General features: G+C 38.7%; 1 protein-coding gene across 1 annotated transcript in view; it reads right to left on the bottom strand.

Annotated features, from left to right (window-relative positions):
* Positions 1-23,359, bottom strand: part of PDE11A (phosphodiesterase 11A) — a 415,084-nt gene that overhangs the window by 346,317 nt on the left and 45,408 nt on the right. The window contains exon 2 of the mRNA XM_060152569.1: positions 16,596-16,754. Coding sequence (XP_060008552.1) covers positions 16,596-16,754 — 159 coding nt within the window. The remainder of the gene's footprint in view (positions 1-16,595; positions 16,755-23,359) is intronic.

Raw genomic sequence — 23,359 nt, 5'->3', positions numbered from 1 at the left:
GCTTGATACTCATGAGACAATGCAGCACAAAGATACTTGAGGTGAACATAATAAAAAGACAGCACTTTCTTGTAGTTCAAGTTTAGTGCTTATGGCAGCCTAGAGGGACACACACCTTATGTGAACACCTGAAGTTTAGAGGGAAAAAGAGATTCAGTTGAAGAGTCCGTCATAGTTTATCATGGTTATTTGAGAAACAGATTTGGATCAAATCTTGCTTCCTACTGAAAGATCCTATTTTACTGTGAGCCTTTTTTTTTTTTTTTTTTTTTTTGCAGTACGCGGGCCTCTCCCGTTGCGGAGCACATGTTCCTGACGTGCAAGCTCAGCGGCCATGGCTCACGGGCCCAGCCGCTCCGCAGCACATGGGATCTTCCCGGACCGGGGCACGAACCCACGTCCCCTGCATCAGCAGGTGGACTCTCAACCACTGCGCCACTAGGGAAGCCTTACTGTGAGCCTTACTGTGAATAAAAGCTGCAAAAAAAATGGTTGAATTATCTAAATTATAAGAATTATATTTCTAATCACTACTTGAAGTTATGTTATATACTTACATATTTACTTTCTTTATTACCTCTCTTTACCACAAGAATGTAAACTCTAAGAAGGCAGGAACTTTTATCTCTTATTGAGCAGTTTAACCCTGGTACTTGGAACAGTACCTCAAAAATAGTAGTGTCTACTAAGTAGAACTCAATAAGTAGTGAATGAATGGATGGTTCTTCCACAATGAAACATTATTTGGCCATTAAAAATGATATTCAGATCAATGATCACTCAAAACTCCTGATTCTGCACTGTAACAGTTTCAGCCCTATAACTTTAGTTCATTTATTTGTGTCCTGCTGTTTCATGTCCCTGATAAATGCAAACTACCTTACAAGGTTCTGCAAAGGATATGGAAAGAGACAGAAAGAAGGACAAGCACTTATCATTTCCTTGGTAACTCTTAGAAACATAAAAAGAGAAGCTCAAAAAGCAGGAAATGACAAAACCCAGCATATCAGCCATCTGAAGACACTGGAATTTTTTGCAAGGAGCCTGTAAATCTGCATGCATACCAAGCATTATTTGCATATGAAATACAAAATATACTATGTACGTATTGCCTTTCATTTTGCCAACTGTTGTATTATTGATATTTTTAGTTCCTGAATATTTGGTCATTATATATTTTCTCAATGAATGGTTAGTCAAAATCCAACTGCAATCCCTGGGGACACCTGAAAAAAAAGTTAAACTATAAAACATTAGGAACCACTATTAAGGACAAGTAATAATCACTTTTGGAATAGTACCTACTTAAGATGACAAGATTTGACTTAAACCTTGAAAGAGGGTGAAGAAGAGGAGAATTTTGTGCAATCAGATAAGAATATGAGTAAAGGTACAGGAGTAAGGACATGACCAAATCAGGGGCAGAATGACCAGTTTCTGTTTGTTTTTTAAAAAAATTTATTCATTTATTCATTTTTGGCTGCTTTGGGTCTTCATTGCTGCATGAGCGCTTTCTCTCTATTTGTGGTGAGCGGGGGCTACTCTTTGTTGCAGTGTGCGGGCTTCTCATTGCAATGGCTTCTCTTGTTGCAGAGCATGGGCTCTAAGCGAACGGGCTTCAGTAGTTGTGGCACGTGGGCTCAGTAGTTGTGACTTGCAGGCTCTAGAGCACAGGTTCAGTACTTGTGGCACACAGGCTTAGTTGCTCCATGACATATGGGATCTTCCCGGACCAGGGCTCGAACCCATGTCCCCTCCACTGGCAGGCAGATTCCCAACCACTGCGCCACCAGAGAAGTCCCCAGAATGACCATTTTTTGTTGAGCGTTAACCCTTAAGCTGACCCTGGCAGGCAGACTCACACTCTTACCCCAAAATTAGACCCTGCTTAAGGAAGGGGCAGAGAATAGAGCTAAAAGTCAGAGACAGTACTTCTCCAATAGAAAATAATTCCCTGAAGTTGAACCTGAGTTCTGACAGGTACTGTGTTGATAATAGTTTTCTTGTAAATCTTGCTTCTTTCTGAAATTCTCAGTCAGATGTAGTCCAGTGAACACACAGAACATGAAATAGGTCTTGAAGCTCTTGTAGCTTCAGTGATTACACACGACCTGGGTAATAGATGTTAAAAGGCAAATAGGGCAGTGACTAGACAGTTTAAATGTAGATAAGATATTGCAATTAACAAGTTATGAAATTCAATCCAAATTTTTTCAGGACTGAAATCTTATTAATTGAATATAACTTGAAATCATAAGCCATCTGCCAGGACTTTTAAAACCTTTTGCCAAACACTGATTTTTATTCTAATTTTATTGCAACAGTTTCGAAAATCTAACTTAATTGGAATATAGACAGGAAAGGGGGAAAAAGGCCAATTCCTACAATTAGTTAACTCACTGCTCGTTTAACATTTCAGTATCCAAAAGACAATGCAGTATTAATAGGAAACACATAACAGAGTTATAGGACCACTAGCCACACGTATAATAAGATTTTTGAAAAATAACAATTTAAAAAGCACTTTTGAAAAGTACCTTCATATAGCATCTAACTCTTCATAAGATGACAGAAAAAACCTGTCCATCTCTGCTTAAGCTGATTTTATTAAATTGACTAGTAACTTGGGGATTGGCTATTACGGCAGAACTGGAGCTTGTAGGCATGTCTAAAGGCTTTCCAAAAACAAAAAAAGAAATTCAATCCTATGCCAGTCCAATACCATGCAAGTCATACATCTGTGAGCTGCATTCAATCTTCTGGGACCACCAATTTGTTACCCCTATCAGCGCGAAGTATTCAACATCCTCCTGCCCCACTAATGTGAAATTTAATAGCTTTTGCACCCGTGACATCTCACCAGGATCCTAAACACTGGCCTTCACAAAATCAGGAACAGTTTAAAAATGTAAGACCAAGAGCTTATGAAATCCTTCCCTTATCTGGCTGTGAGTCTCAGGCCTGTTGGAAATAACAAAACTCCAGCTTTTGCAAGACTCATTAGCATCATTCGTGCACCATCCTCAACACCAATTGGCAGGGCAGCATCAACCATAACAGTTCTTGGAGTGTGGCCAGTCCTGTGGCAGCCAAGCTCAGCTGGCTGCATCCCAGCTCTGCAGGGTGTCTGAACATGCTAGCACGAAGGAGAATAGCAGGGTAGCTGAACACTCCAAATTATGAGCTGGAGAGAGGTGATTACAGGCTAAGGAGACCCTATACAGATTAGCCAAAGAAGAACTTCAAGCCACAACTTCTTACATGTCGGCTGTTGGAAAGTAACCGCAATAGACATAGTCTTCATGCAACAATGCAATAAGAAATAGCTCCTTTGAGTCCCAATCTAGGAAGGTCGGATAAGAGCCCATGCTTATTTCCATATCCCAGGTTTCCTCTGGTGTGCACATACAACTTGACAAAACTCAAATGTTTGCTCCTATCGAGGTCTCATTACTTTATTCTGCAAAGTAACACTTCCTTTTACTCACTCAGGAAAACGAAGCAATAAATTAATTGAATGCAAGGAATCTAGTCATATGACCAAAATCAGCTACCTTATACTTATCATGGAAAAATAGGAACATTTGCTGAAAACGCATGAGGTAAACCAGGAAATTCTGACCATCTCTTCTGTATGGTCTGCTTTTGGGTGCACTTGCAATGTGAACTACCAAACTAGTAACTTGTCAGTACATAGCTTAAATTATTAATACGTGCATATGGTAGACTATATTTCACACAAAACTCTAACCACTACCGATAAAATTATTGCTAATTCTGAAAAAACTTTAAAGAGCATGATGAATTTTTTAAACATCTTTATTGGAGTATACCTGTTTCACATTGCTGTATTAGTTTCTGCTTTATAACGAAATGAATCAGCTATACATATACATATAGCCCCATATCACCTCCCTCTAGCGGCTCCCTCCCACATTCCCTATCCCACCGCTCTACGTGGTCACAAAGCACCGAGCTCATCGCCGTGCTATGCAGCTGCTTCACACTAGCTATCTGTTTTATATTTGGTAGTGTATATAGGTGATGCCACTCTCTCACTTTGTCTCATATTACCCTTCGCCCTCTCCGTGTCCTCAGGTCCATTCTCTACGTCTGCGTCTTTATTCCTGTCCTGCCCCTACATTCTACACAACCATTATTTTTTTTAGATTCCCTATATATGTATTAGCATACGGTATTTGTTATTCTCTTTCTGACTTACTTCACTCTGTATGACAGACTCTAGATCCATCTACCTCACTATAAATAACTCAACTTAGTTTCTTTTGAGGGCTGAGTAACATTCCATTGTATATATGTGCCACATCTTCTTTATCCATTCATCTGTTGATGGACATTTAGGTTCCTTCCATTTCCTGGCTATTGTAAATAGTGCTGCAATGAACATTGTGGTACATGACTCTTGTTGAATTACGGTTTTCTCAGGGTATATGCCCAGTAGTGGGATTGCTGGGTCATGTGATAGTTCTATTTTTAGTATTTTAAGGACCCTCCATACTGTTCTGTATAGTGGCTGTATCAATTTACGTTCCCACCAGCAGTGCAAGAGGGTTCCCTTCTCTCCACACCCTCTCCAGCATTTATTGTTTGTAGATTTTTTGATGATGGCCATTCAGACTGCTGTGAGGTGATACCTCATTGTAGATTTGATTTGCATTTCTCTAGTGATTAGTGATGTTGAGCATCCATTCATGTGTTTGTTGGCAATCTGTGTATCTTCTTTGGAGAAATGTCTGTTTATGTCTTCTGCCCATTTTTGGATTGGGTTGTTTGTTTTTTTGATCTTGAGCTGCATGAGCTGCTTGTAAATTTTGGAGATTAATCCTTTGTCAGTTGCTTCATTTGCAAATATTTTCTCCCATTCTGAGGGTTGTCTTTCATCTTGTTTATGGCTTCCTTTGCTGTGCAAAAGCTTTTAAGTTTCATTAGGTCCATTTGTCTATTTTTGTTTTTAGTTCCATTTATCTAGGAGGTGGGTGAAAAAGGATCTTGCTGTGATTTAACTCATAGAGTGTTCTGGCTATTTTTTTCCTATAAGAATTTTACAGTGTCTGGCCTTACATTTAGGACTTTAATCCATTTTGAGTTTATTTGTGTGTATGGTGTTAGGGAGTGTTCTCTTTGTGTGTATGGTGTTAGGGAGTGTTCTAATTCTTTTACATGTACCTGTCCACTTTTTCCAGCACCACTTATTGAAGAGGCTGTCTTTTCTCCATTGTATATTCTTGCCTCCTTTATCAAAGATAAGGTGACCATAAGTGTGTGGGTTTATCTCTGGGCTTTCTCTCCTGTTCCACTGATCTATTTTCTGTTTTTGTGCCAGTACCATACTGTCTTGATTACTATAGCTTTGTAGTAGAGTTAGAAGGGAGACTGATTGTTCCAGCTCCGTTTTTCTTTCTCAAGATTCCTTTGGCTATTCGGGGTGTTTTGTGTTTCCATACAAATTGTGAAATTTTTTGTTCTAGTTCTGTGAAAAATGCCATTGGTAGTTTAATACGGATTGCATTGAACCTGTAGATTGGGTAGTAGAGTCATTTTCACAATGTTGATTCTTCCAATCTAAGAACATGGTATATCTCTCCATCTGTTTGGATCATCTTTAATTTCTTTCATCAATGTCTTACAGTTTTCTGCATACAGGTCTTTTGTCTCCTTAGGTAGGCTTACCCCTAGGTATTTTATTCTTTTTGTTGCAATGGTAAATGGCAGTGTTTCCTTAATTTCTCTTTCAGATTTTTCATAATTAGTGTATAGGAATGCAAGAGATTTCTGTTCATTAACTTTGTATTGTGCTACTTTACCCAATTCGTTGATTAGCTCTAGTAGTTTTCTGGCAGCATCTTTAGGATTCTCTATGTATAGTATCATGTCATCTGCAAACAGTGACAGCTTTACTTCTTCTTTTCCAATTTAGATTCTTCTTTTCTGATTTGGATTACTTTTATTCTTCACTTTCGATTTGGATTCCTTTTATTTCTTTTTCTTCTCTGATTGCTGTGGGTAAAACTTCCAAAACTATGTTGAATAATAGTGGGGATAGTGGGCCACCTTGTCTTGTTCCTGATCATAGTGGAAATATTTTCAGTTTTTTCACCATTGAGAATGATGTTGGCTGTGGGTTTGTCGTATATGACCTTTATTATGTTGAGGTAAGTTCCTTCTATGCCTACTCTGGAGGGTTTTGATCATAAATGGGTATTGAATTTTGTCAAAAGTTTTTCTGCATCTATTGAGATGATCATACGGTTTTTATCCTTCAATTTGTTAAAATGGTGTATCCTACTGGTTGATTTGCATATATTGAAGAATACTTGCATTCCTGGGATGAACCCCACTTGATCATGGTGCATGAGCCTTTTAATGTGCTGCTGGATTCTGTTTGCTGGTATTTTGTTGATCATTTTTGCATCTATGTTCATCAGTGATACTGGCCTGTAGTTTTCTTTCTTTGTGACATCTTTCTCTGGTGTTGGGATCAGGGTGATGGTGGCCTCATAGAATGAGTTTGGGAGTGTTCCTCCCTCTGCTATATTTTGGAAGAGTTTGAGAAGGATAGGTGTTAGGTCTTCTCCAAATGTTTGATAGAATTTACCTGTGAAGCCATCTGGTCCTGGACTTCTGTTTGTTGAAAGATTTTTAATTCCAGTCTCAATTTCAGTGCTTGTGTTTGGTCTGTTTTGTTTATATTTAGTATTTCTTCCTGGTTCAGTCTTGGAAGGTTATGCTTCTCAAGGAATGTGTCCATTTCTTCCAGGTTGTCCATTTTTTTGGCATATAGTTGCTTGTAGTAATCTCTCATGATCCTTTGTATTTCTGCAGTGTCACTTGTTACCTCTCCTTTTCCATTTCTAATTCTATTGATTTGAGTCTTCTCCCTTTTTTCTTGATGAGTCTGGCTAAAGGTTTATCAATTTTGTTTATCTTCTCAAAGAACCAGCTTTTAGTTTTATTGACCTCTGCTATCACTTCCTTCATTTCTTTTTCATTTATTTCTAATCTCATCTTAATGATTTCTTTCCTTTTGCTAACTTTGGGGGTTTTTGTTCTTCTTTCTCTAATTGCTTTAGGTGAAAGGTTATGTTGTTTATTTGAGATGTTTCTTCTTTCCTGAGGTAGGATTGTATTGCTATAAACTTCCCTCTTAGAACTGCTTTTGCTACATCCTATAGGTTCTGGGTCATCGTGTTTCCACCATTATATATTTCTCGGTATTTTTTGATTTCCTCTTGGATTTCTTCAGTGATCTTTTGGTTATTTAGTAGTGTATTCTTTAGCCTTCATGTATTTGTATTTGTTACAGTTTTTTTCCTGTAATTGACATCTAGTCTCACTGCATTGTGGTCAGAAAAGATACTTGATATGATTTCAGTTTTCTTAAATTTACCAAGGGTTGATTTGTGGCCCAAGATATGGTCTATCCTGTAGAATGGTCCATGAGCCCTTGAGAATAAAGTGTATTCTGTTGTTTTTGGATGGAATGTCCTGTAAATATTAATTAAGTCCATCTTGTTTAATGTATCATTTAAAGCTTATGTTTCCTCATTTATTTTCATTTTGGATGATCTGTCCATTGGTGAAAGTGGGGTGTTAACATCCCCTACTATGATTGTGTTACTGTCGATTTCCCCTTTTATGGCTGGTAGCATTTGCCTTATGTATTGAGGTGCTCCTATGTTGGGTGCTTAAATATTTACAATTGTTATATCTTCTTCTTGGATCGATCCCTTGATCATTATGTAGTGTCCTTCTTTGTCTCTTGTAATAGTCTTTATTTTAAAGTCTATTTTGTCTGATATGAGGATTGCTACTCCAGCTTTCTTTTCATTTCCATTTGCATAGAATATCGTTTTCCATCCCCTCACTTACAGTCTGTATGTGGCCCTAGGTCTGAAGTGGGTCTCTTGTAGACATCATATATACAGGTCTTGTTTATGTATCCATTCAGCCAGTCTGTGTCTTTTGGTTGGAGCATTTAATCCATTTACATTTAAGGTAATTATCAATATGTATGTTCCTATTACCATTTTCTTAATTGTTTGGGGTTTGTTATTGTAGGTTTTCCTTCTCTTGTGTTTCCTGCCTAGAGAAGTTCCTTTAGCATTAGTTGTAAACCTGGTTTGGTGGTGCTGAATTCTCTTAGCTTTTGCTTCTCTGTAAACGTTTTCATTTCTCCGTCGAATCTGAATGAGATCCTTGCTGGGTAGAGCAATATTGGTAGTAGGTTTTTCCCTTTCATCACTTTCAATATGTTCTGCCACTGCCTTCTGGCTTGCAGAGTTTCTGCTGAAAGAGCAGCTGTTAACCTTATGGGGATTCCCTTGTATGTTATTTGTTGTTTTTCCCTTGCCGCTTTTAATATTTTGTCTTTGTATTTAACTTTTGATAGCTTGATTTATATGCATCTTTGCATGTTTCTCCTTGGATTTATCCTGTATGGGACTCTTTGCGCTTCCTGGACTTGACTATTTCCTTTCCCGTATTAGGGAAGTTTTCAACTGTAATCTTTTCAAATATTTTCTCAGTGCCTTTCTTTTTCTCTTCTTCTTCTGGGACCCCTATAATTCGAATGTTGGTCCATTTAATGTTGTCCCAGAGTTCTCTGAGACTGTCCCAATTCTTTTCATTCATTTTTCTTTATTCTGCTTTGTGATAGTTATTTCCACTCTTTCATCTTCCAGGTCACTTATCCGTTCTTCTGACTCAGTTATTCTGCTACTTATTCCTTCTAGAGAATTTTTAATTCCATTTATTGTGTTGTTCATCATTGTTTGTTTGCTCTTTAGTTCTTCTAGTCCTTGTGAAACGTTTTATTTTTTCCATTGCATTTCCAAGATTTTGGATCATCTCTACTATCATTATTCTGAATTCTTTTTCAGGTAAACTTCCTATTTCCTCTTCATTTGTTTGGTCTGGTGGGTTTTTACCTTTCTTCCTCAACTGCTGTGTATTTCTCTGTCTTCTCATTTTGCTTAACTTACTGTCTTTGGGGTCTCCTTTTCTCAAGCTGCACGTTCGTAGTTCTTTTTGCTTTTGGTGTCTGCCCCCAGTGGGTAAGGTTGTTTCAGTGGGTTGTGTAGGCTTCCTGGTGCAGGGGACTGGTGCCTGTGTTCTGGTGGATGAGGCTGGATCTTGTCTTTTTGGTGGGCAGGACCATGTTCGGTGGTGTGTTCTGGGGTGTCTGTGAACTTATTATGGTTTTAGGCAGCCTCTCTGCTAATGGCTGGGGTTGTGTTCCTGTCTTGCTAGTTGTTTGGCATAGGGTGTCCAGCACTGTAGCTTGCTGGTCGTTGAGTGGAGCTGGGTCTTAGCATTAGGATGGAGATCTCTGGGCAATGTTTGGCCCTTTGATACTACACAGGGCAGGAGGCCTCTGGTGGACCAATGTCCTGAACTCAGCTCTCCCACCTCAGAGGCTCAGGCCTGACACCTGGCCAGAGCACCAAGACCTTGTCAGCCACACAGCTTAGAATAAAAGGGAGAAAAAGAAAGAAAGTAAAAAATAAAGAAAAATAAAATAAAGTTATTAAAATAAAAATATACATATTATTAAGAAAATTTTAAAGTAAAATAAAAAGATAGAAGAGAGAAACCAAACCACCAAAGAAATTCACCAACCATAACAAGCGCTAATAAAAAAAAAAGAAAACGGACAGACAGAACGCTAGGACAAATGGTAAAAGAAACCTATACAGACAAAATCACACCAAGAAGCATACAGATACACACTCACAAAAAGACAAAAAGGGAAAAATATATATATATTTATAAAAACAAAAAAGGAGGAGAGCAACCGAATCAATAAACAAATCTATCAATGATAATAAGCTCTAAATAGTAAGTTAAGATAAACATAAAACTAGAAACAAATTAGATGCAGAAAACAAACCCCAAGTCTATAGCTGCTCCCAAAGTCCACCACCTCAGTTTTGGGATGATTCGTTGTCTATTCAGGTATTCCACAGATGCAGGGTACATCAAGTTGATTGTGGAGATTTAATCCACTGCTCCTGAGGCTGCTGGGAGAAATTTCCCTTTGTCTTCTTTGTTCACAGAGCTCCTGGGGTTCAGCTTTGGATTTGGACCCATCTCTTTGTGTAGGTCGCCCTCTGGAGTCTATTCTTCACCCAGCCAGGGCAGGTTTAAAGGAGTGGCTGATTAGGGGGCTGTGGCTCACTCAGGCCTGGCGGGGGTACGGAATGCGGGGACAGCCTGTGGCGGCAGAGGCTGGCATGACGTTGCAACAGCCTGAGTTGCACTGTGTGTTCTCCCGGGGATGCTGTCCCTGGATCGTGAGACCCTGGCAGTGGCGGGCTGCACAGGCTCCTGGGAGGGGAAGTATGGACAGTGACCTGTGCTTGCATAGAGGCTTCTTGGTGCCTGCAGCAGCAGCCTTAGCATTTCACGCCCGTCTCTGGTGTCCATGCTGGTAGCTGCGGCTTGCGCCCATCTCTGGAGCTTGTTTAGGAGGTGCTCTGAACCCCCTCTCCTCACACACCCTGAAACAATGGTCTCTTGCCTCTTAGGCAGGTCCAGACTTTTTCCCGGACTCCTTCCTGGCAAGCTGTGGTGCACTAGCCCCCTTCAGGCTGTGTTCATGCAGCCAACCCCAGTCCTCTCCCTGGGATCCAACCTCCGAAGCCCGAGCCTCAGCTCCCAGACCCCACCCACCACAGCGCGTGAGCAGATAAGCCTCTCAGGCTGGTGAGTGCTGGTCAGCACCAATCCTCTGTGCAGGAATCTCTGCCCTTTGCCTTCTGCACCCGTTGCTGTGCTCTCCTCCATGGCTCCGAAGCTTCCCCCACGGCCACCCCTCGTCTCCACCAGTAAAGGACTTCCTAGTGTGTGGAAATTTTTCCTCCTTCACAGCTCCGTCCCAGAGGTGCAGGTCCCATCCCTATTCTTTTGTCCTTGTTTTTTCTTTTTTCTTTTGCCCTACCCAGGTATGTGGGGAGTTTCTTGCCTTTTGGGAAGTCTGAGGTCTTCTGCCAGCATTCAGTAGGTGTTCTGTAGGAGTTGTTCCACATGTAGATGTATTTCTGATGTATTTGTGGGAAGGAAGGTGATTTCCATGTCTTACTCCTCCACCATCTTGAAGCCCAGCCCCGAGCATGATGATTTTAAAGTCATTGAAAGGGAAGTTTCTAGGCAGAGCCTGGATGACCATCTGTCAGGTGGATTCATGCATTGGATGAGGGCAGGGTTGGTAGGAAATGGACCTGATGACCTTTCTAGGTGCTGCCATCAACTATTACACGATACAGCACAGTCACTGAAACTTAGGTATGTATCGAATTTTCAAGAAACACAATATGATCCTATGGACAATTATGTTAGGGATGTAAATAGACTAGAAATGAATGTACCACATTTAATTTTTAATTTATCTCAGGCAAATAATTTACTGATTCTAATATTGCAAAATGTTTTGGAACTACACCAAACATAACACAGCTGACAGTCTCCAGAAGTTGACATTTTAAGATATCAGGACATACAAATCACATTAGGCTAAATGTGCAATAAATTTACCACTACCCATATGGACGATGACATAGGAGTTGTATGTATAAAGTAAAATAACAAATATAGTTCAAATTATTTTCTTTTGGGTTTGAAGTAGATGGTGAGATTTCATGAAGCTCATTTATTGATATAAGTGCTACCCTAAGCACTTTACATCTGTGCTCTATTTTACTCCTCACAACGCTAGGAGGTCCTGAGGCTAACAGGGATGGGGCAACTTGCTCAAGGTCACTGAGCTAACATGTAGCAGGCAAAGACTTGAGCCTGCCCCAAAGGCTCTCTGATATGGTGCCCCTCACCTAACACTAAACACTGTGCTTCCATTTCCCTCCCGTGTTTCCTTATTTGCAGGCAACACTGAAACTTCTGTTGCTGGAGTTTATACTGGTAAATGCGGGAGGAGGTTCTCTGAAGCCTGCCTAGAAGACTAAGGCAAACTAATTTGAGTTTTTAAATGTGAATTGAACAAACCTGGCAGGGCTCTGTGAAGAGAGATATATGTATGTTGCTACCGTTGTAAATGGGTTCAGTATTTCTGAAAGCTATCTGGTAACTTGGAATGAGAGTTATAAAACTTTTCCTGCCCTTTGACTCAGTAATTTCCTTCTCTAGAATATACCCCAAGGAAATAACACAAAAGAAAAAGGTGACTTGTTCAAGATGTTCATTCAGGGGCTATTTGTGTTAGTGAAAAACTGGAAACAACCCGAATTTCCAGTAATAGGACAATGACTGTGCAAGCTCAACTACATAGAAAAAGAAGAAAACTTTATAATCTCTAAAAATGGCAAATGTAGACTACATTCACATGAGGACACATATGTAAGAAATTACTCTGAAAAATAGAATACAAATTGGTATAAGCATAATCTTGTACAATCAAGTAAAACAGTATGTGCATAAACAATCACACAAGAGAATTGTGAATTTATAAAGAAGTATATCCCTCACTTCGTTTTTAAAACTCCAACAGTGAAACTGGCATATAGATTGTATTTAATAAAGACTTAGAGGGGCTTCCCTGGTGGCACAGTGGTTGAGAGTCCGCCTGCCGATGCAGGGGACACAGGTTCGTGCCCCGGTCCGGGAAGATCCCATATGCCACGGAGCAGCTAGGCCCGTGAGCCATGGCCGCTGAGCCTGCGTGTCCGGAGCCTGTGCTCCACAATGGGAGAGGCCACAGCAGTGAGAGGCCCACGTACCACAATAAAAAATAAAAAAAATAAAAAAAAAACAAACAAAACAAACAAACAAAAAAAACAAACAAACAAACAAAACAAACAAACAAAAAAAACTTAGAGACTTAAATTATACAAAGGTAATTTCTTAACTGAGACCTGACTGTATCTTACATGTATTAACGTTGTATCAGTAAAAGCTAATCTTTTATGAGGACTTACTAAGTGCTAGGTGCTTTTCCAAGTTCTTTCCTTGTATCTTCTCATTTAACCCCCTATAGCCTTAGGAGATACGTATTATTATTATAATCTCTCTCCTAAAAGGAGGAAATGGGAGCATAGAGAAGCTAAGTAACTTGCCCAAGGTTACACAGGCTATGGCCGAGATGGAACTTCAACCCAGGTAGACTCACTATCTGGACTGTATGTACCCATTATGCCACAATGTTTTCTCTTATTTGAAGAAAAGTTTCTAGATCTTGTTCTTTCCCATTAATCATTTCTAGATTTTGTTTTCTGCTTTTCTTCTTCATCATTCCTGTTTGGTTTACAATATATAGAATTCTTGCAGGAAAGAGCCAGATACAAAATTTGAGATAAAAATATTCGCCATCCAGTGTCACCTGCAAGAACACAACCTACCTGCCCTAAGTGGTAAGGTTTTTTTTTCCAAGAAGTGAGACTAAAGCAGGGTTTTTTAATCAGGTGAGGAAATCGTAGAGCTTGGAAAATAAAATGTTACTGTGGGCACATGGGATAATTGCAGAGGAGAAAAAATATAACATTTGAGCAAGGAAATACTCAAATGAAGTTAAACCTAAGAAATAAATTGGCTTGGGATAACTGACAAATATAGAATAACATTTTGAAACTCTTTGGGAAAACGATAGTTTAAAAAAAATTTTATGTTTACATTTGCCTAGTTTCTTATACTTTGCAAAGTATTTGTTAATGATTACTGAATTCTCATACTGCAGAATGGTAGACAGTCTAGTCGACAGAAGAGGAAACAAAGTCAGAGGTTAAGTGGCTCACCCAGAGCAGGCTGCTTGTCTCTAGCCAAGCTGGAGCTCAGTCCCAGCTCTCGTACTCAGTAGAGCTAAGCATTGATGCTGTTTAAGACAGGGACAAAGCTCTGTGCATACCTTCCCTTTAAACCGTCCAGAGCTCATGAAGCCCTACATCATAAGTATAAATCCAATGAGAAAAGTCCAGAAAACAAATATAACATAAATGGAATCATAGATGAAAATTAAATATACAATGGGATCCTCTTAAATGAAGGAGACAGAGTGAAAGCAGGACTAATATCTGTGTATAAACTCAACGGTTTGGGAGATGTTGTGGGCACGTGGCTGTTATGTTTGGAAAGACAAAGCTCAAATCCTTCTATCTAAGTCCTTATAAGAGGCACATAATTATAGGACTCTGTCATCTTCGGTACAAAATGCACAAAATAAAATTTTTGTTCTATCTGTACATCCCATGGAAACATTTGCATAGTGAATGAGATAGACTACATTTTATACGTTCCTAAACAGCCTCACCTTCTCACCTGGCTCTGTCTTAGGGAAGCCTACACTTTCTTCAGAGGTCAGATCAAAGCCTCTTCAGATTCTTCAAGTAAGACTCATCCTCCCTTTCCTAGGCCCTCACAACATGTCCTAGAACATCTTACTGCTGACCTTGCCGTCTTCCTTGTGCAGTTCCCTCATGGCATAGCACATCTGGGATTTATCTTTGTCTCTTACGGCCCCAACACAAGTGCCTTGAACACTGTAGTTGATTATTGAATTGGTAAGACCTTGCCTGAGGTCCTATCACGCTCTAAGAGTTTATAAACATTTTCTTGGATCTGGGTTGTTCAAATTTGACCACAGAAATGACCTCAATAAAGGACTCTCTTCACACTTAAAAAATCTTGTCTCCTTATAATCATAATTTATGTTGACCTTTTATACCAGAACATTTGCATTAATTTAATGCATTAGTAATCAGCACTGGCAAATAGCAACCTCATAGCCAGAAGGTTAAATTATAAAATGTCTTTTATAATCAAGTAAGAATATGGCAGTCATCAAACTTAAACAAACTAACTTGAGATTTGCTTTTACCATAAATCTTATAAATAGTCCACCAGATTCTATTCAATATGAAGGTAAGAGATTCAAAGCCAGAACTTCAGCTCTTTGAAGGTCTCTCTTTAAAATGAGCTGGTGAATAAAATGATGGTGAGAGAACTCAACATTTCAGAGCAAAAAGTACATCACTCTACCAAGGCCAACTGCTCTTCATGGACACAAATAATGTTCTTTTTATTAGCAATTTGGAATAATAATTTAAAACATTCATATTATTGAGATTTTTATATAAAAACTGAGAAAACAATTCTTCACAGTAATTATGAAAATATGAGAAAGTGCTGAGCTTCTGAAACACAGTAATCTTCCTAACTCCCCTATCTTTCCCTGGGCCATGTGTGGTAGTGCTGTGATCCTCAATTAAAAAGCTTATTTAGCCTGGAGCGGTGGGATAGGGAGGGTGGGAGGGAGGGAGACGCAAGAGGGAAGAGATATGGGAACATATGTATAACTGATTCACTTTGCTATAAAGCAGAAACGAACACACCATTGTAAAGCAATTATACTCCAATAAAGATGTAAAAAAAAAAAAAAGACAAGCCACAAACTAAGAAAAAAATTGGTATTCAGAATATATAAGGAACGCCTACAAATCTATTAGAAAAAGATTTTTTTTTTAAACCAAAAGCAAGTAGGTAAAAGACACAAGTAGATATTTCACAAAGGAGAAAAAACACATGGCCAATAAACATATGGAAAAAAAAAAAAGAACAACCTCATTAGTAATCAGGAAAACAAATTAAGATTCCAATGATATATCCTTTTATATCCACCTGATTCCACCCCCACCCCCCAAAATAGTTGATAATAACAAGTGTTAGTAAGCTAGAACTCTCTAAGCCCTACTGGAGGGAGCATACATTGATTTAACCACTTTGGAATACTAGCACTATTTGTAAAGTTGAATATTCACATAGCCTATGACCCAGCTGTTCCACTTGTAGGTATGCCAAGATATACAAAAGAATATTTATAGTTTATATTCTCTCACCCCCCAAAAAGACTGGAAACAACCCAAATATCTGTTGAAGGAAAATGAAATGAATTTTCATTTTGAATACATAAATACATAAATAGTCACATGATGGAACACTACACAGCAGTGTAAACAAAAGCACTACAGATACATATAACAACATGGATGAATTTTAGCAACGTCATACTAAGTAAAAAAAGCAACTTGTAGAAGATTACATTATAATACCATTTGTAAAAAACTCCAAAACAAGCAAAATTAATCACTATGTTGTTTAGGGATTGTAAATATAAATTATTTTTTCATAAAGCAAAGGAATATCAATGAAAATTTAGTTTAGTGGTTATCCTTGGGTGTGGTTGAAGGCAGGGAAATGGGTTAGAAAAAGAGCACACACATTGATGTGATGGTACTGGCAGTATTCTTGGTGTTTTTTTAAAATATCGCAAATTATTTATGTTTTAAAAAAAAGGCTTATTTATAAGGAAGATAAAGACTAGGGAATAATAAGAATACTACTAGGGCTTGCAATGAAAAGCAAGCTAAGAAGATGAAGTAATTATTTTCAATTATACCACATTCTACAAAATAGCAAAAAACTCCCATTACATTTTGTGTAATATGAGAAAAAGCTCTTTGATCCATGAATGGCCTAATCCAACAGCTATTCACATAATTCCTGTCCTTTTCAGGGAGAATAGCAATCAATGATCAAGAAGGAAAGTACAAGTCACAAAAAGCATGAAATCTTACTTTTTCATCATCTTCAGTAAATGGAGCACCTTCAGGAATCTTATTTATTGCTTGGGCCACACCAATAATCTCACCATCACTGCTTCGGATAGGCATGCACAGTAATGATTTTGTCTTGTATCCAGTTAGCTTGTCAATTTCATCATTGAATCTGCGATCCTAAAAATAAGACAAAGAGGGCATCATTAACTGCATTTGCATTGTTGTCAGGGAGAAGGAGAGAGAATGTTTCTGTGTGTGATACCTTATCACTGGGAACTTCACCCCACGGATTTTTAATAACAAGAACAGATCTGATTTCATGTTGAATTCACCAAAGGAACATAAATGAAAATAAATCACCACCATAGTTTTTAACCATGGTAAACGAAGAGAGAAACTTTAAACCCCACTACAACAATATATCAAAACTGGGGAAGGGGCAAGTGTTTTTAATAGAACTTCACACTGTGCTATTTATTAAAATATGTTATTTCGCATAGACAACTGGCTATGAAGTATCATATAAGAAATATATATTAAGCATTATGAAAAAGTATGCAGAAAAAGCAATTATGTTTCCTCAGTCAAAATGATCCTGTGAAAAAAACAGAACTTACAGGCCTATACTGATACTTTTTAAACATTCTAAAAAATGTTTTTAATGTGATGGGTAGGGAGGAGGTAAAGGCTTCTTTACACAATGTCAGCTAAAAAATGTAGAAGGACTGATAAAATTATATAATATCTATTTTGCAACTACAGATACAATAATGTATACAAGCAAGGATCATCAATAGATGCCAATACCATTGGATGAAAAATTGTTAGTAAACAGGGTATTCACTTAGTCTCAAAGTGCCTCATTAAATTCAAAGAGAAAAAGATGTCTTTATCATTATCTAGTGGACATCATATTAAACAAGTAATCAAACTTAGCATCACCATTAATGAGACAAAACAGCACCATGTGTGCCTCCTGATGTGATGCAATAAGAAAGACACAGCGTCATCAAGAATGTGGAATGGGGCTTCCCTGGTGGCGCAGTGGTTGAGAGTCCACCTGCCGATGCAGGGGACACGGATTCGTGCCCCGGTCTGGGAAGGTCCCACATGCCGCTGAGTGGCTGGGCCCGTGAGCCATGGCCGCTGAGCCTGCGCATCCGGAGCCTGTGCTCTGCAACGGGAGAGGCCACAACAGTGAGAGGCCCACATACCGCAAAAAAAAAAAAAAAAAAAAAAAAGAATGTGGAATGTTCTTGTCAAAGAGCTGAATCTGATCATTCAGGAAAAGAAAATTAAGAAAAATGCAGATTATTGCTCATTCCTTCAGAAGCCTGACCTGCACTTTTCAAAAATGTCAATATCATGAGATGAAATAAATTAAAAATAAAAATAAAGCCATGGGAGCTGTGCTGGTTTAAAGAAGACTGAAGAGACCTGAAACTTAAATGAAATGTGAGATCCTTCATTGAAAATTGTTATGCAATTTGGGAGGGAGACAATTAGAGAAAGTTGAACAAGGACTTTACATTAGATAATATCATTGTATCAATATAAATTTTCTTGGGTGTGATAGTGGTATTGTAATTATGTAGGAGAATGTTATTTTTAGGATATACATGCTAGAGTATGTTGAGGTGAAATGTCATACTACCTTCAACTTACTTTCAAATGGAAAGAAAGAGAAAGAAAGAAAAGGAAGGAAGGAAGGAAGGAAGGGAGGAAGGAAGGGAGGCAGAAAGAAAGGAAGAAAGAGAGGGACTTCCCTGGTGGTCCAGTAGTTAAGGCTCCGTGCTTCCATTGAAGGGGGCACAGTTTTGATCCCTGGTTGGGGAACTAAGATCCCACATGCTGAGTGGGCCAAAAAAAAAAAAAAAAGAAAGAAGAAAGGAAAGGAAAGGAAAGGAAGGGAAGGGAACGGAAGGGAGAAAAAAGAAGGAAGAACGGAGAGTGAGAGAGAGAGAAAAGACTGGCTCCTAAAAGGGTAATAGGGACTAAAAACATTCCAAGGAAGAAGATAAACTGGATCCAGGCTCACTGCTTCAAGCCAGGGGCTGAAGTGAGGCTTCTCCCAATGCTCTTGATATTTCCTTGTTAAAAGAGGCTTAAAAATCAAAAACAGGGGCTTCCCTGGTGGCGCAGTGGTTGAGAGTCCGCCTGCCGATGCAGGGGACATGGGTTCGTGCCCCTGTCCGGGAGAATCCCACATGCCGCGGAGCGGCTGGGCCCGTGAGCCAAGGCCACTGGGCCTGCACGTCCGGAGCCTGTGCTCCGCAATGGGAGAGGCCACAACAGTAAGAGGCCCGCGTACCGCAAAAAAAAAAAAAAAAAATCAAAAACAAAGCACTGTTGTCAACTACCATAGAGAGCTATAAATTTTATCTGACTGAGGGCCTAGGAAGGCTGGCTGCAGACAAGGTGATAACTTCAAGACCAAACTGTGCTGGGCTTCTATGACCTCTGTGATATCCCCAATATCAAAAGACCTCTGTGATATCCCCAATATCAAAAGAACAGGAACCCTCTTTGTAATAAGGCCTGATTCTGGTCTGGGGCCTATGGAGGACATTCTAAACCCTTAGTTAGGGAAAGGGGAGCCCTCGAGAGAGGGGAATCAAAACCCAGACAAAACCAAATCTCCTGCTCAAAATGAGCCTGCAACTAAACTTTCAGAAAAACACTAATTTGTATTACTTTTTTTTTCATTCACTGAGGAAACATTATGTGTCAGGCTGTGAGCTAGGAGATACAGCAGGAAACAGAAGAAGCATCATCCCTGCCTTCAATGAACTTGAAATTTAGTACATGAGGCAGATGACATATAAATGTATAATCATATATTGTGCTAAGTGATACTGAGCAAAAGACAAGGTATCACGAGAGAGGCTCAAAAGAAGGAACCTATTTTTACGGGGATCAAGGAAGTTCTCTGAAGACAGGACAAGTAAGCTGTGACTTGAGTCATGAGTAATAATTTGCCAGTCAAATAATGGTGGGAAAAACTTTCCAGGAACCTGGAACAATGCACACGTGAAGGTCCTGAAGCAAGAAAAAGCTTAGTAATTTCCAAAAACTCAAAGGTCAAAGGCAAGAGCACAGGAAGCCACAGGGAAAATGGAAGAGGAAGGCAGGGGCCAGATGGTACCAAGTCTTACAGGACCAGACAGGAGTTATATTATTCCTAAATGCAATGGAAAAATCACTGAAGATCTTGAAGCAGAAGGATGGTATGATTCATTATGCAGCACTTGGCATTCTCTGAAATCATCATCTTAGTTTATTTGTTCTCCCACCACTGGTATATAAGATCTGAGAGAGCAAAGCTTTTATTTCTCATTTACTACTTCATACTGGCTTACTAGAGGTGTTCCACAACACTTTTCCTGAGTAATAGGTGGGTTTTTTTTTAAAGACTGTGTTGTAATTATGAAAAATATTAGAAAGTTGAAAAGGCCCTAAGGCCCCACATTTCACTGTGATACTATTGTACATGTACAGAAGAGAGATGCACAAATGTTTACTGCAACATCAACTATGAAAAGAAAAAAACTGGAAATCATTTGAATATTGGTCAATAGAAAGATAAACAAATTATGATGTCTTGTTTTGATACTCTATAACAATTTAAAGGAATCAGCTAAAGCTACTTGTATTAACATGAACAAACATCAAAAACATGTTAAATGAAACAAGCTGCAAACTGATACCATCTATATAATACCACCAAAATTTAAAAACAATACTAAATATTATGTATGGATTCATACATGTAGCAACAGTATAATGCATGCATGGGAATAATAAAGTCTGAATTGATATAAGTGGTTACCGCCAGGGAGGAAGGGAGGAAATAGCATGAGGGAGAGGTAGAGGAAGGCTTCAATTCTAACAACACAATTTTCCTTCTTTAAAAAAAAAACTGTGAAGCAAATGTAGTACAGTGCTAAAATTCTATAAACTCTGATGGTCTTTTCTTATCTAAAGGTTTGAAATATTTTATAACAAAAAGTTTAAGACCAACTTTTAAAAGTTAAGAACTTTGTGGAAGATGATATAGGGTTGGAATAGGAGAAACCAGTAAGGAAATTTCAGTGGTCCAGGTTAGGCAAGAAGATGGTCTGGGTTAAAAGAAAAGCAATGGAGCTAAGGAAAAATAGATGGATATGTTGAGTCTACAGTACTTCCTAATGAATTGGTTGGTGATGGGGGTCTAGAGAAAGAAGAATGAATCTCAGGTTTTAATTTGAGAAACTATATAGATGGAAGTGCCATCTACTGGAGTGGGGAAGTTTGAGATGAAGGTGAAAGTCTACATATAAAGAAAGTCAAGAAGGTTGATAAATCAGTGAGGTATATCCTGCAACCTAAAATCAGTGGTTCTCCACCCTGGCTGCATGTGAGAATTACCTGAGAAGGTTTTCAAAATACCAGTGCCTGGGCTTCACCCCATCCCAAATTGAACCAATCAATACGAAGCATTGGTTTTTAATTGGTTTTAAATGCTCATAGCTGATTCTCACATGAGAACAACTGTCCAAAATGATAAAGGGCTTAGTCACTAGTAAGATCAATAAAGTTCATTGATAAGAAAAGCCTTAAAATGAGAAGGAACAAAGAGAGTGGCATGTATTCCGGTGGTTACATATCATTGGTGTGGACCATGTGAGACGACTTGAAAATCTACTCTGGAATAGGCAAGCCTTTCTACTCTTACCTTTGTGATAGTCTGTATCTCTGGAGAAGGGCGTCATCCACCAAAGGCCAACTCTGAGTAAATCAACCACCAAGACTGTGGGGTATTCATTGCCAAAATATCCAAAGCCACATGACAACAACAGATACAGGGGTGCTTCATCATGACCAGGGGGAACAAAAATATAGTAAACCCTCCTCACCATCTCTCCAACTCTCTACACTCACCTGATAAACTTGTAACTTGAGGAGAAAAAGATAATTATGTTGATATAAGTGGTAAGTGTTAATCTTCTAATTTAAAAGCTGGGAAGATAAATTTATTTCATTAAGTCATAATGGTTTTTTAAAAATAATGCATCATAAAACATACTTTGTCCATGTCTTCATTATACTATTTATGGGATTATTCTCACAAATTAACTCAAAACTTGATATAATCCATCTAATGAGAGGTCAGAAGAGCTGATATAATTGCATACTTTACAATTATATTAATCTCTAGATTAATTTTCCAATTTAAGAAAATGAAGAAAGCTGAGCCCAAAATCGAGGTATAAATTAATCATAGGAGATGAAGAACACTAAGGAAATAATTAGATAAAGGAACATATTACTCTGATGTTACAGAGAGAGGGAAAGTTTAAAAATGGAAGATAGCAAAAAATAGATTTTGCTAGCCAAGCAATGACCACAAATGAGTATAGTAGTAAAGGAAACAGGGCATTGTGGAACACACAGTCTGAGGGAGGGGGGGCGGCGTGGGGGAATCTCCCAAGGAAAGTGAAATTTTTAAGCTGACAGCCAAAGGATTGGTTTCCCAGGAAGAGGGAATAGTATTCAAAATTCAGAGGCAATAGGAAGCTGGTGAATTTGAGGAACTGAAAAAAGTTGAAGATGGTTCTCAAGGGAAGAGTCAGAGATGGAACAAAAAAGACCAGGTGGAAGCTGAAGAAGGGGTGCTTAGCAACCAGGTTTTGAACTGTAAATTTACCATAGAGGAAGATGGAGTCACTAGACGGTTTTAAGAAGGTAGGTGGGAGTAATATGGATGATTCTTCATTTTCGAAAGAGTTAGTATGGCTTACAGGTAAAGAATGAATGGGAAGCAAGAAGTCTAGGTGAGAGATAAACCATCTCTGGACTGGGATGGTGGCTATTGGTGGTAGGGGTGATGGGAAAGGACTGAGTTGAAAGATACTTAGGAGGCAGAATCAATAGGACTTGCTGATTAATTTGATGTAAGGTTGCTAATGCTAGAGAAGTAAAAAATAGCTGCATATAGCCAGTGCAGGTACCTGGGTGAGTGGTAGATTCCCTGAGTAAGGAACACAGGGAGGGGACAGCTTCTGAGGGGGTAATAGGAGTTCCCTTGTGGATGTTTTGAGGTTTAGTTAACTACGGGCCATCCACATGGTGGTATTGCCCCCAAAGTAGTTTGAGATATAGGTAGGTAGGTAGGTAGATAGATATATAGATAGGTGTTTTAATTTCAGGAAAAGGAAGGCAAGGAAGAGACTAATTAGATAAGAATGAGAGATTCTGCTCAATAACTTCACTTGAGGTCTTCACCACACTCACCAGCAAAGCTTCAAGAAGGCCAGGCACAGAGGTGACAGGAGCAATGAGAAGGTAGAAACATTGGGCCTACTTACTGCTGGAGATGGAAACTTGAGTAGGAAACTAACAAACGCCTCTAGGTCTATAATGAAATATCACATTGAGAATGGTGTCCAATTTTTATTCATCTCCCTTAGGACAAAAAAATAAGAAATGATCTACAACAGGAGAGATTTCTAATAAATTAAAGGGCTTCTTTAATAAGGTTGTTAAAATCTGGAATGAGTTTCTTATGAATGTGGCAGACTCTTTTTTGCTTCGAGTATTTTTATGTCATAATATTTTTCATATCACAGATACTTTAAGTATAACTGTTCTTGAGAAGTGCAGGGATCTTCTCAGTGCTTTTGTGTAGACCTACTTTTTGCATGTGACACTCAGCTATGATTTTTAATATTTAAAAAGATAAAGTCATAAGGCCAAAAGCAATTTTGAATTTTTAGCAATGGAACTGACCTGTGCCCGCTACA

Source organism: Lagenorhynchus albirostris, chromosome 6 (genome assembly GCF_949774975.1).
Source record: "Lagenorhynchus albirostris chromosome 6, mLagAlb1.1, whole genome shotgun sequence".
NCBI lineage: Eukaryota > Metazoa > Chordata > Mammalia > Artiodactyla > Delphinidae > Lagenorhynchus > Lagenorhynchus albirostris.
This window is presented reverse-complemented; position numbering and strand designations above follow the sequence as displayed.